The sequence below is a fragment of the Trachemys scripta genome, chromosome 4 (genome assembly GCF_013100865.1).
Source record: "Trachemys scripta elegans isolate TJP31775 chromosome 4, CAS_Tse_1.0, whole genome shotgun sequence".
Taxonomy (NCBI): Eukaryota; Metazoa; Chordata; order Testudines; family Emydidae; genus Trachemys; species Trachemys scripta.
This window is the reverse complement of record NC_048301.1, coordinates 21124719-21141522: the sequence shown is the minus strand read 5'-3', so window position 1 is coordinate 21141522 and position 16804 is coordinate 21124719. Positions and strand designations below refer to the sequence as shown.

Sequence of the window (16804 nt, the reverse complement as noted above, 5' to 3'; positions counted from 1 at the left end):
TGCATAGCAGTGCTTATTTCCCAGGGTAAAATTTAGCTCAGAGTCAGGGACACAGATAAAAGCTCAGTTTGTCTGGGAAATGGGGATGGAGTAACAGAAATGTTTGGTGTTCAGAAGAGGGGTTTAGATTCCAGCCCATTTGCAGATTTCAAAGACACATGGTCATGGTTTAAAAAACAAGTTAAAAGCGCATGTAAACAGCAGCATAATCTGATGGTTGCTCCCTTTGGCCTTAGAACAACTCCATAGAAAACATTTAGCCTGCAAAGAAACTCTCAACGTAATTGCTGGCTGTGGTGATTTTTAGGGATTTGCGTATGTCAAAGCTAGCTTTCGAGTCAGGTTTTCAGATCAATAATAATGCCTAGCTTTTATATAGGGCTGTATATCAGCAGATCTCAAAACACTTTACAAAGGAGCTAATAACCCCTGATTAGTACATGTGCCTATTAGCACGTGTCTAACTGCCAAATCAGCATGTTGCAGTTTGGCTGAAATTCACCCCACAGGCAGAAAGCCAGAGGGTTCAGGCTCTAAGCGGATAGAGGTCATCAGAGGTGAAATCCACCCCCCAGATCAGGACCAGGGCTGCCTCACACTCTGGGGCTGCTACGCCAGTCTGGGCGGGAATAACAGCTACTGCTTCCATGAGGCACTGGGACCAGGGGATCTACAGCCTCTCCCACACCCTGCTTCTAGGTCAGTTGCGAGCACATAGATGGTAGAAAGATTCTCCTGCATGGGCTGGGCACACCCACCCACCCCACACAATGTATAAGAGGTTTTGCACTGGCCCTGTGAGGCAGGGGTGAATTTCATCCTACCGGATTTGTGCAGCCAACTTTTGCAAATACCCATATCTGGGGTCCTTTGAAAACACAACCCTTTCAGGTATATCACGGTGTTTATTATTTACCCGGGTGCTCAGAGAACTCAAATTCCACATCCCTAAGGATGATGGGAGATGTATCACATATCAATGCTGAGCTCACTCCCACCATTGGAAATCAGGAGTAACTAATAGCATCAATCGAGTCACACTCCGTAGTGAGTGAGTGAGGTCAGAATAGGCCCCCAGAATCTGGTTTTAAATAGGGCTGTCAGTTAATCTCAGTTAATTCATGCGATTAACTCAAAACAAATTAATCACAATTAATCACACTTATAACAATAGAATACCAATTGAAATTTATTAAATATTTTTGGATGTTTTTCTACATTTTCAATATTGATTTCAGTTACAATACAAAATACAAAGTGCACAGCGCTCACTTTATATTATTATTTTTGATTACAAATATATGCACTGTAAAAATTATAAACAAAAGTAATAGTATTTTTCAACTCACCTCATACAAGTACTGAAGTGCAATCTCTTTACCGTGAAAGTGTAACTTACAAATGCACATTTTTTTTGGTTACATAACTGCACTTATAAACAAAACAATGTAAAACTTTAGAACCTACAAGTCCACTCAGTCCTACTTCTTATTCTGCCAATCGCTAAGACAAACAAGTTTGTTAACATTGATGGGAGATACTGCTGCCCGCTTCTTATTTACAATGTCACCTGAAAGTGAGAACAAGCATTCGTGTGGCACTTTTGTAGCTGGCGTTGCAAGGTATTTACGTGTCAGATATGCTAAACATTTGTATGCCCCTTCCATGTTTCAGCCACCATTCCAGAGGCCATGCTTCCATGCTGATGATGGGTTCTGCTTGATAACAATCCAAAGCAGTGCAGACTGACGCATGTTCATTTTTCATCATCATGAGTCAGATGCCACCAGCAGAAGGTTGATTTTCTTTTTTGGTGGTTTGGGTTCTGTAGTTTCCGCATCAGAGTGTTGCTCTTTTAAGACGTCTGAAAGCATGCTTCATATCTCGCCCCTCTCAGATTTTGGAAGGCACTTCAGATTCTTAAACCTTGGGTTGCGTGCTGTAGCTATTTTTAGAAATCTCACCTCAGTACCTTCTTTGCATTTTGTCAAATCTGCTGTGAAAGTGTTCTTAAAACAAACATGTGCTGGGTCATCATTCGAGACTGCTATAACATGAAATATATGCAGAATGTGGGTAAAACAGCAGGAGACATACAATTCTCCCCTCCAAGGAGTACAGTCACAAATTTAATTGACACATTATTTTTTTAATGAGCAACATCAGCATGGAAGCATGTCCTCTGGAATGGTGGCCGAAGCATGGAAGGGGCATATGGATGTTTAGCAATCTGGCACATAAATACCTTGCAACACCAACACCAGTGCCATGCGAATGCCTGTTCTCACATTCAGGTGACATTGTGAAAAAGAAGCAGGCAGCGTTATCTGCTGAAAATTGTAACCAACCTTGTTTGTCTGAGTGATTGGCTGACCAAGAAGTAGGACTGAGTGGACTTGCAGGCTCTAAAGTTTTACACCGTTTTGTTTTTGAATACAGTTTTTTTTGGTACACAAGTCTACATTTGTAAGTTCAACTTTCACGATAAAGAGATTGCACTACAGTACTTGTATGAGGTGAATTGAAAAATAATTTTTTTTTGGTTTTTAAAGTGAAAATATTTGTAATAAAAAAATATAAAGTGAGCACTGCACACTTTGTATTCTGTGTTGTAATTGAAATTAATATACACCTCTACCCCAATATAACGCTGTCCTCAGGAGCCAAAAAAAATCTTACCGCATTATAGGTGAAACCACATTATATTGAACTTGCTTTGATCCACCGGAGTGCACAGCCCCGCCCCCCCGGAGCGCTGCTTTACCGCGTTATATCTGAATTCGTGTTGTATCGGGTCGCGTTATATCAGGGTAGAGGTGTATTTGAAAATGTAGTAAACATCTAAAAATATTGAAAATAAATGGTATTCTATTGTTGTTTAACAGCGCGATTAATCACACTTAATTTTTTTAATCGCTTGACAGCTCTAGTTTTAAGTTGTAGCAGCTTCCATTCTCCCCAGTGCATTTTTTGTTAGAATCCACATTAAGCACTAACATCAGAAAGCCTCTAGATGGCATGGTCTCTCCAGTAATTACTCGTATGCCATGGTCTTTAAAGCAGTAGCTATGTTTTTTTACAAAATCAGCTCTGTCCGTACTCTTATTTCTAAGTGGTAGCCATGTTTGTCTGTATTACCCTCTGATCCCACTGAGGATTACCAAAAGAAACTACATCATTTGCTCAAGAAACTCCCTGAAAAAGCACAAGAACAAATCTGCACAGACACACCCTAGAACCTCGACCGGGGGTATTCTATCTGCTACCCAAGATCCATAAACCTGGAAATCCTGGACGCCCCATCATCTCAGGCATTGACACCCTGACAGCAGGATTGTCTGGCTCTGTAGACTCTCTCCTCAGGCCCTACACTACTAGCACTCCTAGCTATCTTCGAGACACCACTGACTTCCTGAGGAAACTACAATCCATTGGTGATCTTCCAGAAAACACCATCCTGGCCATTATGAATGTAGAAGCCCTCTATACCAACATTCCACACAAAGATGGATTACAAGCCGTCAGGAACAGCATCCCCGATAATGTCACGGCAAACCTGGTGGCTGAACTTTGTGATTTTGTCCTCACCCACAACTATTTCACATTTGGGGATAATGTATACCTTCAAGTCAGCGGCACTGCTATGGGTACCCGCATGGCCCCACAGTATGCCAACATTTTTATGGCTGACTTAGAACAACGCTTCCTCAGCTCTCATCCCCTAACGCCCCTACTCTACTTGCGCTACACTGCTGACATCTTCATCATCTGGACCCATGGAAATGAAGCCCTTGAGGAATTCCACCATGATTTCAACAATTTCCATCCCACCATCAACCTCAGCCTGGACCAGTCCACACAAGAGATCCACTTCCTGGACACTACTGTGCTAATAAGCAATGGTCACATAAACACCACCCTATACCGGAAACCTACTGACCGCTATACTTACCTACATGCCTCCCGCTTTCATCCAGACCACACCACGCAATCCATTGTCTACAGCCAAGCTCTAAGATACAACTGCATTTGCTCCAACCCCTCAGGCAGAGACAAACACCTACAAAATCTCTATCAAGCGTTCTTACAACTACAGTACCCACCTGCTGAAGTGAAGAAACAGATTGACAGAGCCAGAAGAGTACCCAGAAGTCACCTACCTCAGGACAGGCCCAACAAAGAAAGTAACAGAACGCCACTAGCCATCACCTTCAGCCCCCAACTAAAACCTCTCCAGCGCATCATCAAGGATCTACAACCTATCCTGAAGGACGATCCCTCACTCTCACAGATCTTGGGATACAGGACAGTCCTCGCTTACAGACAGCCCCCCAACCTGAAGCAAATACTCACCAGCAACCACACACTGCACAACAAAAACACTATACCAGAAACCTATCCTTGCAACAAAGCCCATTGCCAACTCTGTCCACATATCTATTCAGGGGACACCATCATAGGACCTAATCACATCAGCCACACTATCAGGGGCTCGTTCACCTGCACATCTATCAATGTTATATATGCCATCATGTGCCAGCAATGCCCCTCTGCCACGTACATTGGCCAAACCCGACAGTCTCTACACAAAAGAATAAATGGACACAAATCAGCCGTCAAGAATTATAACATTAAAAAACCAGTCGAAAAACACTTCAATCTCCCTGGCCACTCGATTACAGACCTAAAAGTGGCAATAGTACAACAAAAAAACTTCAGAAAGACTCTAACGAGAAACTGCAGAATTGGAATTAATTTGCAAACTAGACACCATTAAATTAGGCTTGAATAAAGACTGGGAGTGGATGGGTCATTACATAAGGTAGAACTATTCCCCCTACTGTTACTCACACCTTCTTGTCAATTGTTGGAAATGGGCCATCCTGATGATCACTACATACGTTTTTTTTCTCCTGCTGACAATAGCCCACCTTAACTGATTATTCTTGTTATAGTTGATATGGCAACACCCATTTTTTCATGTTCTGTGTGTGTGTGTGTGTGTGTGTGTGTGTGTGTATGTACACACACACACACACACACACACACAAGATATAGATATATAGATATATATATATCTTCCTACTGTATTTTCCACTGCATGCATCCGATGAAGTGGGTTTTAGCCCACGAAAGCTTATGCTTAAATAAATCTGTTAGTCTCTAAGGGTATGTCTACACTACGAAATTAGGTTGATTTTATAGAAGTTGATTTTTAGAAATTGATTTTATACAGTCAATTGCGTATGTCTACACTAAGCGCATTAAGTTGGCGGAGTGCGTCCTCACTAACATGGCTAGCATCAGCTTACAGAGCGGTGCACTGTGGGTAGCTATCCCACAGTCTCCGCCGCCCATTGGAATTCTGGGTTAAGCTCCCAATGTCTGATGGGGCAAAAACATTGTCGCTGGTGGTTTTGGGTACATGTGGTCAGTCGCCCCTCCCTCCGTGAAAGCAGTGTCAGACAATCGTTTCGTGCCTTTTTTCCGTGCAGATGCCATACCATGGCAAGGGTGCAGCCCGCTCAGCTCAGCTCACCGACACCGCTGCTGTTGTGTCCTGGGTGCTGCTGGCAGCAGACAGTGCTGTAGGTCTGCAAACCATCATCATACACCGCTTCTGCTCTGCTGCTATTGCCTCGGTAGAGAATTTCTCCACGTTGTCTGTCATAGGCTCCCGGGTACGTGTGTTCCTCCTCGGGAAATGTGCGCGGTGCTAACCGTCGTCCTCCACCGCTTCTACTGCAACTCTGCTCTCCTGGTGCCAGGAATCCACCTCGCAGGTCCTCTCATTGTTCGGTATAACTATCTATTCTCGTGGCATCCGTCATCATCCACCGATTCTGGAAAGCTGCAGCTCTGCTTTCCTGCTCTCCTTCAGACGCCATACCACGGCAAGCATGGAGCCTGCTCAGCTCACCACTGCTGTTGTGAGCATTGTAAACACCACATGCATTATCCTGCAGTATGTGCAGAACCTGCAACAGCAGGCGAGGAGCCGACGACAGCACGATCACAATAGTGATGAGGACATGGATACAGATTTCTCTCAAAGCACAGGCCCTAGCAATTTGGACATCATGGTGGTAATGGGGCAGGTTCATGCCGTGGAATGCCAATTCTGGGCCCGGGAAACAAGCACAGACTGGTGGGACCGCATAGAGTTGCAGGTCTGGGATGATTCCCAGTGGCTGTGAAACTCTCTCATGTTTAAGGTCACTTTCATGGAACTTTGTGACTTGCTTTCCCCTGCCCTGAAGCGCAGGAATACCAAGATGAGAGCAGCCCTCACAGTTGAGGAGCGAGCCAATACATAAACCGCACAGGGTATTTTTCAATGGTGCTGCAAGCACTGGTGAATCACAAGGGATGTTTCACCAACAACATGGGATGGCCGGGAAAGGTGCATGACACTAGCATCTTCAGGAACTTTGGTCTGTTTGAACAGTTGCAGGAAGGAACTTACTTCCCAGACCAGAAAATTACTGTTGGGGATGTTGAAATGCCAATAGTTATCCTTGGGAACCCAGTCTACCCCTTAATGTCATGACTCATGAAGCCGTACACTGGCACCCTGGACAGTAGTAAGGAGCAGTTCAACTATAGGCTGAACAAGTGCAGAATGGTGGTCGAATGTGCATTTAGACGTTTAAAAGCTCATTGGCGCAGTTTACTGACTAGGTTAGACCTCAGCAAAACCAATATTCCCATTGTTATTGCTGCTTGCTGTGTGCTCCACAATATCTGTGTGAGAGTAAGGGGGAGACGTTTATGGTGGGGTGGGAGGTTGAGGCAAATCTTCTGGTGGCCGATTATGCACCGCCAGACACCAGGGCGATTAGAAGAGCATAGCTGGGCGCCCTGCAAATCAGAGAAGCTTTGAAAACCAGTTTCATGACTGGCCAGGCTACGGTGTGACAGCTCTCTTTGTTTCTCCTTGATCAAAACCCACCCCCTTGGTTGACTCTACTTCCCTGTAAGCCAACCTACCTCCCCCCTTCGATCACCGGTTTCAGAGGCAATACAGTTATTATTGTTTTCAAATCATGCATTCTTTATTAATTCACCACACAAATAGGGGGAAAACTCGCAAGGTAGCCCGGGAGGGGTGGGTGAAGAGGGAAGCACCGGGTGGGGTGGTGGATGAGGGGAGGAGGGAAGGACAAGGCCATACTACAGTTCAAAACATTTATTGAATGCCAGCCTTCTGTTGCTTGGGCAATCCTCTGGGGTGGAGTGGCTGGGTGCCCGTAGCCTCCCCCCACCCCCTGCGTTCTTGGGCAGCTGGGTGAGGAAGATATGAAACTTGGGGAGGAGGGCAGGTGGTTATACAGGGGCTGCAGTGGTGGTCTGTGCTCCTGTTGCCTTTTCTGCAGCTCCACCAGATGCCTGAACATGTCAGTTTCCTTCCCCATTAGCCTCAGCATTGCATCCTGCCTCCTCTCAGCGTGCTCCTCCCTCCTCTCATTGCATTCATTTAACATTTTCCTGGACTCTGCCATTGTTTGCCTCTACACATTCTGCTGAGCTCTTTCAGTGTGGGAGGACTGCATGAGCTCTGAGAACATCTCATCGCGTGTGCGTTTTTTTTCACCTTCTAATCTGCGCAAGCCTCTGGGATGGAGATGATGGGTGGGGGCGTAGAAACATTTGCAGTTGTGGGAGGAAAGAAAGGGAGAGTAGTATTTAAAAAAAGATCCCTTTGTTCTCTAAAATGTAAGACTATTTCACACTGAATCAAGCGATTCACATTACATAGCACATGTGCTTTTGGTACAAGGTCGCATTTTGCCTCTTATGTTGAGTGCCTGCCAGTTTGGTGTGAGACATCACACACTCTCGGTGGGGCAACAGAATTTGGCTTGCAGGCAGCCATGGTAAGGCAAAGGGTTTCGGCTTCTTCAACCTTCATAACATGTGGGAACAGTTTCAAACAGCAGCACCCTCCTTTCCAAGCCCGTTGGGTTGGCCATTTAAAAGGAGGGGCTGTGGTTTTAGGGTGAATGTGCAGCACAATCCAACCCCCCCCACCACCACCACCCAATTCTCTCAGATGATCGCTTCACCCCCTCCCCCCACCGTGTGGCTAGTATCAGGGAAGATCCTTGTCAGCCAAACACGAACAGCTCAGCATGAACGGGCCTCCACCCACCGCGTGGCTAACAGCGGGATGATTTATTTTCAGCCAAAGGCAAACAGCCAAAGCCCGGGCCCATTCGCTGCAAAGTTTTGTTCTGCAATGATTCCAGACTACTTGCTACTGGCTTGGCGTGGTAAATTAATCTTTAAACACGCTTGCTTTTAAGCCCTGTATTATATTTACAAAGGTACACTCACCAGAGGTGCCTTCTCGGGCTTCATGGTCCAGGAGCCCACCTTGGGAGGGTTGGGAGGGTATTGGCTCCAGGGTGATGAACAGTTCCTGGCTGCCAGGGAGATGAGATTCTCCACTTGCCTGCTGTGCGCTGTCCTCAACCTCCTCCTCATCATCATCCCTGTTGCGTGAGACTCCCCCCTTGCAGGTGTCCACGGACAGTGGTGAGGTAGTGGTAGGGGCCACCCTTAGAATTGCAAGCAGCTCATCATAGAACCGGCATGTATGGGGCTCTGACCCGGAGCGACCGTTTGCGTCCTTTGTTTTTTGGTAGGCTTGCCTGAGCACCTTAATTTTCACGCGGCACTGCTGTGTGTCCCTGTTGTAGCCTCTGTCCATCATGCCCTTGGAGATTTTGGCAAATATATTGGCATTTCGTCTTTTGGAACGGAGTTCTGCCTGCACGGATGCTTCTCCCCATACAGCGATCAAATCCAGTACCTCCTGTTCGATCCATGCTGGAGCTCTTTTGCGATTCTGTGACTCCATGGTCCCCTGTGCTGATGAGCTCTGCATGGTCACCTGTGCTGACTAGCTCGCCACGCTGGCCAAACAGGAAATGAAATTCAAAAGTTCACAAGGCTTTTCCTGTCTACTTGCCCAGTGCATCTGAGTTGAGAGTGCTGTCCAGAGCAGTCACAATGGAGCACTCTGGGATAGATCCCGGAGGCGAATACCGTCAAATTGCGTCCACACTACCCCAAATTCGACTCAGCGAGGTCAATTTTAGCGCTAATCCCCTCACTGGGGAGGAGTACAGAAATTGATTTGAAGAGCCCTTTAAGTCGACAAAACAGGCTTGGTCGTGTGGACAGGTGCAGGGTTAAATCGACCTAACGCTGCTAAATTCAACCTAAACTCGTAGTGTAGACCAGGGCTAAGGTGCCACAAGTACTCCTCGTTCTTATTTGTAAGTGATACTAGCTCTTAAGGAATTCCATGCTAAGGATTTCATATGACAGTGAAGTGAAAGGCAGCATTTCAAAAGTTGGGCCCCAATCCTGCAAGCACTTAAGCACCTGCTTACCTTGATGTAGATGCAGTGGCGCTGGAACAATTTGTATAGTGGAGGTGCTGAGAGCCATTGAACAAAACTATAAACCCTGTAAATGATGGAAATCACTTCAAGCCAGGGGGTGCTGCAGCACCCCTAGTTCCAGCACCCCTGTATAGAGGAGTTGGAGCCAGCAGGACTATTCATGCATCAAGTTAAACATGTGCACAGGTGTTTGCAGGACTGGGGTGCCGGATTGCTAAAGTCAGGTTGCCTATTTGGGCACTTAAGTGGCATGATTTTAAAGACATTGAGCACCTGGAGGTGAGAAGCTGCAAGTGCACAGCACCTGTAAAGTATCAGACTACTTGTCTGGGTGCTTTGAAATTTAGATTTAGGTGTCCAGCTTTATGCATCCAAATATGAAACTTTGGGACTAATGGCTCAGTCCTGCTCACACTGAAAAACCACTTGATAGGGGTTTTGTCATTGGCTTAGCTCGGAGCTGGTCAACCCTTAATACTACAGAGCAGAAACAAAAATGAGAGGCTGACCATTCCACCCAGCCTGTGTCTACACTAGCCTTTTCCCACCCCAAATATATATATACACACGTTTCCACAAATATGTTTCTACATCTCACATTTCTCTCTCTGGTACTTGCAGCTGTTTAGTTAAACAAGGTCCAACGCCTGTGTGGACACTTTAACTTCAGTTTCAGAGGGGCTTAGTTTAGTTTAGCTTTACCCTGTTCCTAATCAACTTAAACTCAACAAACTAAGCCCAGTTTCAACTTAAGTAAGAGGGTTCCCACAGGCTTTGCACCAGAACTAGGACAGTTCTGTGTGCAGAGAAGGCTTGAGATGAAAAGCATGCTTTCTAACACAGCTGTAAGGTTAGCCACAAATATTTTATTGCTGCTGCTTCAACTTGCTGAAGAGAGCTTTGCACAATTGCTATTGTGTAATGTGGGAAATATAAAGAGGCTCTGTCCTATCTAAGCTGCTGTGGACTTCACCAAAATTTCCAAACTTCATTTCACCTTGAACTTGTCACTCATTCCATTCTGGTCATGTTAATACATTCCAAAGTTAACAGTTTATGTGTTTTAAACAAAGTCACATAATTTCATACAGGCACACCTCTTTTTACACTTCATTGTTCAATTCCGTATTGATAAGAGATGCTGCATATAGGGAATCAAATTGACTTCTGCATAATTTATTCTTTGTATTACCATAAATTGCTTATTGTTATTGCCCTTCCCCTGACCGCTGTTTACTTGTCTCAGACTATACACTCCTTAGAACAGGGACTGTCCTCCTTACGTGCTTGGAAAGCACTTACCAGTCAGTGAGCTCTACTGCAAATAAATCATAATGGACCTGAATCAAAACCCTGCATTTGAACTTCCCCGGATTACAGAAATGCAGGTGGCCGATATCTAGCTCCAGATCAGAACTGTTCATCTCTGGCTCACCTCTAGTAGTGATGCTATTGCAGAGATAGCGATCTTGCTCGGAAACTTTTAGGGACGTTTACAGAAAAAAAATGAGGGAGGTTGCTTGGACTTCTCTCTCCTCCCCCACCCTGCAGAATCCAGGTTCTCTCTCCCTCCATCTCTCCTACCCTAGTAAAAATCAGGACCTTTTGCCCCTCCACTCCCTATCTATGGCCAACAGGGTGGGGCCTGAGCAATGCACCAACCAACCTCCACTGCCAAACAGGGAGAAGGAGAGGATCAGCTCTGAGGAAAGTTGCCCTCCTATGCTGCCTTGGGCTCTTCATTACCTGGACCAGTTCCAGGCCTGGACCTCCTTCCTGGGATGATCCTTCTCCTCTGTCACATTCCCTTTCTCTCTTCTTCTTCTGCCTCCATCTCCTCTTGTCCCTCCGGCTTTTCCTCCCCTGCAGGTTGTGCAGTGAGGGACTGAGAGCAGGCAAGCCACAGCAACTGGCAATGAGGTTTGGGGTGGTGAATGCAGCACCCAGGCCACAGGTGGTGTGTGTTGTGCAGGGGTTCTCAACCAGAAGTACATGTACCTGGGGTACATAGAGGTCTTCCAGGAGGTACATCCACTCATCTAGATAGTTACCTTGTTTTATAACAGGCTACATAAAATGCACTAGTGAAGTCAGTACAAACTAAAATTCCATACAGACAAAATGAGCCCGTAAGCATTTTCAGTAAGAGTATGCTGTGACACTTATGACTGATTTTGTAAGCAAGCACTTTTTTAAGTGAGGTGTAACTTGGGGTAGGCAAGACAAATCAGACTGCTGAAAGGGGTCCAAGCAGTCTGCAGAGGTTGCAAACCACTGACCTAGAGTGTGTTCACATAGCCCAGCACGGTCCTCACCGGGCAGTTAGAGCACGACCCCTGCCCCCGTGTCTTGGGTGGGGAAATCAGCAGCATCCCAACCCATTCAAAATCACCTCCTGTGAGCCCCTCAGTGCGCAATCCGTGTATGTGCTACAGGAGTGGTGGAGAAAAACACCCCCAAGGCCTTATGTGCTGTGTTCGTCGGGCCTGAATGGCGCACACACACACACACACACACACACACACACACACACACACACTTTATCTGTGTGCTTGCACAAGTAGTAGATTTATGCCTGAATTCATAATTATATGTAAAAAACCAGGAGGATTACTAAAAATTAGAGGGGGTTGGCATCTCTGCAATTCTTTGTGACCATTAACAAGTGGAAAGAAAGGAATTTGTTGGGGAAGCATGAGATTCCTTTGAAAAATCTGAGCTGATTATTTTGGCTAAATTGTCCATAGCAGTAGCACATGATGCCGATTACCATTAAATCATTGCTTTTACTTCTCTCTCTAGGAGAGGCTTACAAACAACATTTAACGCTGACACTACAGAACTGGAAAATGTCCTGACTGATGTGACAATGAGCTTCAGAAAGGATGTTCTTGATAAATTAAAACAAAAAACGCAGGTAAGAAGAGTTTAGAATGTTTGTGGGACTTGATCTGAACCTGGTAGTTCAGGATTTATTGCCATTTCCCCAATACACATCCCATTTTCCATGGATAGGAGATCATGGTCATTTCAAAATGTGGCATGTCTAGTTTTGGTACTAAACCTCTCCAACCCCAAGTGAGATTTCTAGGGTTTTAGGCTTTTTGTTACAAACAGTGATGCACTGGTTAAGCCACAGGAACAAAACAAAAAGGTATATTTGGGGGCTTCTTAGCATACTATATCCTAAAACAGCTTGGGTGAATTTCACTCCTGGTGAAACCCCAGTGAAGGCAGTGAGATTACACCAGAGATGAATTTGGCTGTTTGATTAAAAAATAGCTTTCTAGGGGTTTTGTTTAGCCTAATTTATTCAGAAGTCTGCCATCATGATCTATTACAGGGGTCGGCAATGTTTGGCACGCAGCTCGCCAGGGTAAGCACCGTGGCGGGCCGAGCCAGTTTATTTACCTGCTGACGCAGCAGGTTCGGCCGATCGCATCCCCCACTGGCCGCGGTTTGCTGTCCCGGGCCAATGGGGGTGGTGGGAAGCGGCGCGGGCGAGGGATTTGCTGGCCCTCCAGGGTGCTTACCCTGGCCCGCCAGGGTGCTTACCCTGGCGAGCCACGTGCCAAAGGTTGCCAACCCCTGGTCTATTACCAACTTCTATCTAAAGTCATATCCCAGCATAGTGACAATGAAATGAGTTTATTCTGCCTCAGGGCTCTGTTCAAGTATGTTGTCATAGCAAAACCGAAGAGATCTTTCACCACTGGAAGGGCAAAGTCCTCCTGTCAGCACTACAGTGGAGATCTGGGATAAGAGGCTGAAATGACAAGTTATTTCTGTTGTAGTAGGGCTTTTCCAGATGCTTTGATAGGGATTTCTACAGCCTGCATGCTATGTGCACACTGGCTCCGGGCGTAAAAAAGGCATAATGTGGCTAAAACAGAAAGAGGATTGTGCAGTGATATACCACAGATGGTTTATGGATTGAACATAGACCTGGAAGGAGAGTACAGGGATCTGAGGGGCAGGAGGGAGCAAAGTTGTGTGAAGGAAATGAGAGGAAAGTTTGGGACTTGTGCCCCACAATGATGAATTACCTATAGTTTGTCAGATAGGAGTTTCACTCTGTAAGTTAGAGAGAATAAACAACAGGAAACAGTGGTGCAAAGACACGTCATGGCAAACAAATGGAAGCATTTGGGCATAGCCCAGCTCCAGCATGATCCAAAGCTCACTAGAGTCAATGGGAGTCTTTCCATTGGCTTCCGTAAGCTTTGTCCCAGGCCTGTCACACATAGGCAGGGGTGGGGCAGAGCCAAGAGCCCCAGCAAAGGAGAAGGCGGTATGTTTTAAAGATAGAATTGGAAAGGCATGGAGTTGGTGAGGCAGAGAGATATGGGAATACTGTTCCAGATGGCAGGGCATGCAGAGGAAGGGATTTTTGGACCAACTGCGGGAAGGCTCAGTTAGGAGTTAGATGGTCAGGAGCTTAGAGAGATGTAGAAAGAAGCAGACAGAAAGCTGAGCTTGGGCAAATCGCAAGAGAATCATCAGAAGGAGGGCAACTGAACTTGAATACCCACTGGGAGCCAGTGGAGGCATTTAAGCTATGACGGAGCTTCTCTTGGTACAACTGCATGTAGGCAGCATAATTCTGGAGATGCTAGTGTCTGGAGAGCCATGGGCAGACCACAGGGAAGAGACCTGCAATGATCAAAGAGAGGAGCAGGGCATGGATAAGGATTTCAGCAGAGATGTACCCTGGGTGGTGATGTGAAGGAGTTAATGAGCAGGCTGGGTCACTACAGGTTTAACCTCTACCATGAACAGGTGGAGTGTATATCTGGGAACTTTTCCCACAGCCAGATCCACCACACCCAGATCAGAGTGACAAGCGGAGGAGGATTCAGCATGAGATCCACAGACACTGGGGACGGCCTCCCTAAAAGGAGGGATTTGCCCTAGCGCATTTTGATTTATTTCTGGATAAGAGTTGAGACTGGAGGTGGTTAGTTTCAGAGCTAGCTTCCAACAGGTTTGCTTCTGAAGGATGAGTCACATCCTCAGCTGGTGTAAATCTGTGTAGCTCAGCTGAAAGCAAGGGAGCGATGGTGACTGACACCAGCTGAACCTTGTACAATATATCAAGAAAACAGCCTGACCACAAGTATCACTGTGTTCCAACAGTGCTCAGTGAGTTGCTCTTACATTCCACTTCGGGTTTCTATGATTAACATTTCAATTTCTCTCCTTACCCATAAGATTTGCCAGCTGATGCAAAAGGGTTTTATTTATCTAAAAAAATAGAGTCAGGGGATTACACAAAACCAAAATGCAGGAAAAACACAGCATCTGCACTTAATCCCCTTAATCAAACAAAGCATGTACTGTAAGTGAGAGCCTGCTCGCCATGACGTTTACCACTGCTCTAGCACTGATCCCCCAGGATAGCTGTATTTCAGAGTTAGCCCTGCTCCAGCTGCACATTGTTTTTCTCTGAACCATGGTCATGTCTAACTTCGGACGCACTCCTGCATTCCTTGTGTGCCTAAAATTCCAGCAGAATTCTGTAAGAGCTTTGGGTGTGCAGTGAAAGCAGGAGTGGTCTCAACGTTACTGGGTGTGGGTAATAGTCTCAAATGCTCCTAAGGGACTTAGAAACATATGAGTAATGTTTTCAAAAGTAAAAGGCACTCAGGGGCTTGAGTCTCACTGAAATTCAATGGGACTTAGAGTCTAAGGGAAAGGTACTTAAGCACCTAGTAAGATTTTCGAAAGCACCTACACACCTAGCACTTGTTGAAATCAATGGGAGTTAGGCACTTAGATGCTTTTGAAGATCACACTAAGTACCTATCTGCATGTTTGGTACCTAAATCCCTTTAATTATCTGGCCTTTAGTGCCTAAGATATTTCTGAACGAGTTAGTCTGGGTCTTCCTGTATGCTGTGTACAGTGCCCAAAATACAGAGTTTGCTCAGTAATTTGGGTTTGGAAGATGTTACTATAATAACGCTGGCGAATTGGTCTTTTTCCAGCCACTCTTTAAGAAAATTCTGACCAACGCATGGAGGTTAAATAGTGAAATATTGGACTCAATAATGTCAGCAACTGTACAATTTTGCCAACACCTAAAACATTTAGAGCAACCTGTTAACAAGGTATGTATCCTTTTCCGATGCATTGCAATTGGCATGTTGTTACAGCAGTATAGGTGGCGATCTTATTTCCAGACTAGGGGCTGACCCTGCAAAGGTCACTCCCTTCCCGTCAGTGCAGCTATTGATATAACTAACAATTGCTTAAATGAAAGTTTGCAAGGTATGTCCCTTACTTTTTCATGGAAATAACCTTTTAGTGCTTCCTTTCTACAACTGAAATAGGGGAAGTGGTCTCAAGGAGGAACCAAAAGCATTGGTTAGTATTACGGTTCAATTGCAATACCCTGGCTGCCAGTGCTGTTGCACATTGTTCCTCCATCGGGTCGCTGCAATGCTGCAACCCTCTGGGAAGTCCAGCGACTCACTGTGATGGGTTGGATCACAGAAACCCCCTTGGGAGCTGCCACCCGATGTGCTCCAGCACCCTGTCTTGCTGAGCCAGACACTCCTGTCTGGCTCCAACACAGACCCAGGGTCTGAATCACTTGTCCCAAAGCTGCAAGTTTACCTGAAAACAGCTCACAGTAGTGTGCTTGTCTTTAGCACTCAGATGCCCAACTCCCAATGGGGTCTAAACCCAGATAAATCCGTTTTACCCTGCATAAGGCTTATGCAGGGCAAACTCATAAATTGTTCGCCCTCTATAACACTGATAGAGAGATATGCACAGTTGTTTGCTCCCTCAGGTATTAATACATACTCTGAGTAAATTACTAAATAAAAAGTGATTTTATTAAATACAGACAGTAGGATTTAAGTGGTTCAAAGTAGTAACAGACAGAACAAAGTAAGTCACCAAGCAAAATAAAACAAAATGCACAAATCTATGTCTAATCAAACTAAATACAAATAATTTCCTCACCAGTTCCAGAGCACTCCCTTTTACAGGCTAATCTCCTTTTAGCCTGGGTCCAGCAATCACTCACACCCCCTGTAGTTACTGTCCTTTGTTTCAGTCTCCTTCAAGTATCCTGGGAGGGGTGGAGAGGCTCCTTCTTTAGCCAGCTGAAGACCAAATGGAGGGGTCTCCCATGGGTTTAAATAGGCTCTTGTGGGTGGAGACCCCCCCTCCTCCCTCCTATGCAAAGTCCAGCTCCAAGATGGAGTTCTGGAGTCACCTGGGCAAGTCACATGCCCCTGCATAACTCAGTCTTTACACGCCGACACCATTGTCCACATGGCATCTTGCATGTCTCCAGGAAAACTTCTCATTTGGATTGGAGCATTCCAAGATGCATTGTTCCCCAAGTGTTTCCTGATCAGGTACTTAACCTGGCGAAT

At 45.7% G+C, this 16804-nt stretch overlaps 1 protein-coding gene across 2 annotated transcripts in view; it reads left to right on the top strand.

Annotated features, from left to right (window-relative positions):
* Positions 1-16804, top strand: part of EXOC3L4 (exocyst complex component 3 like 4) — a 47491-nt gene that overhangs the window by 21927 nt on the left and 8760 nt on the right. For both annotated transcript variants that reach the window (XM_034769959.1, XM_034769958.1), the window contains 2 exons: positions 12216-12330; positions 15401-15523. In XM_034769959.1, the coding sequence (XP_034625850.1) occupies positions 12216-12330; positions 15401-15523 (238 nt within the window). The remainder of the gene's footprint in view (positions 1-12215; positions 12331-15400; positions 15524-16804) is intronic.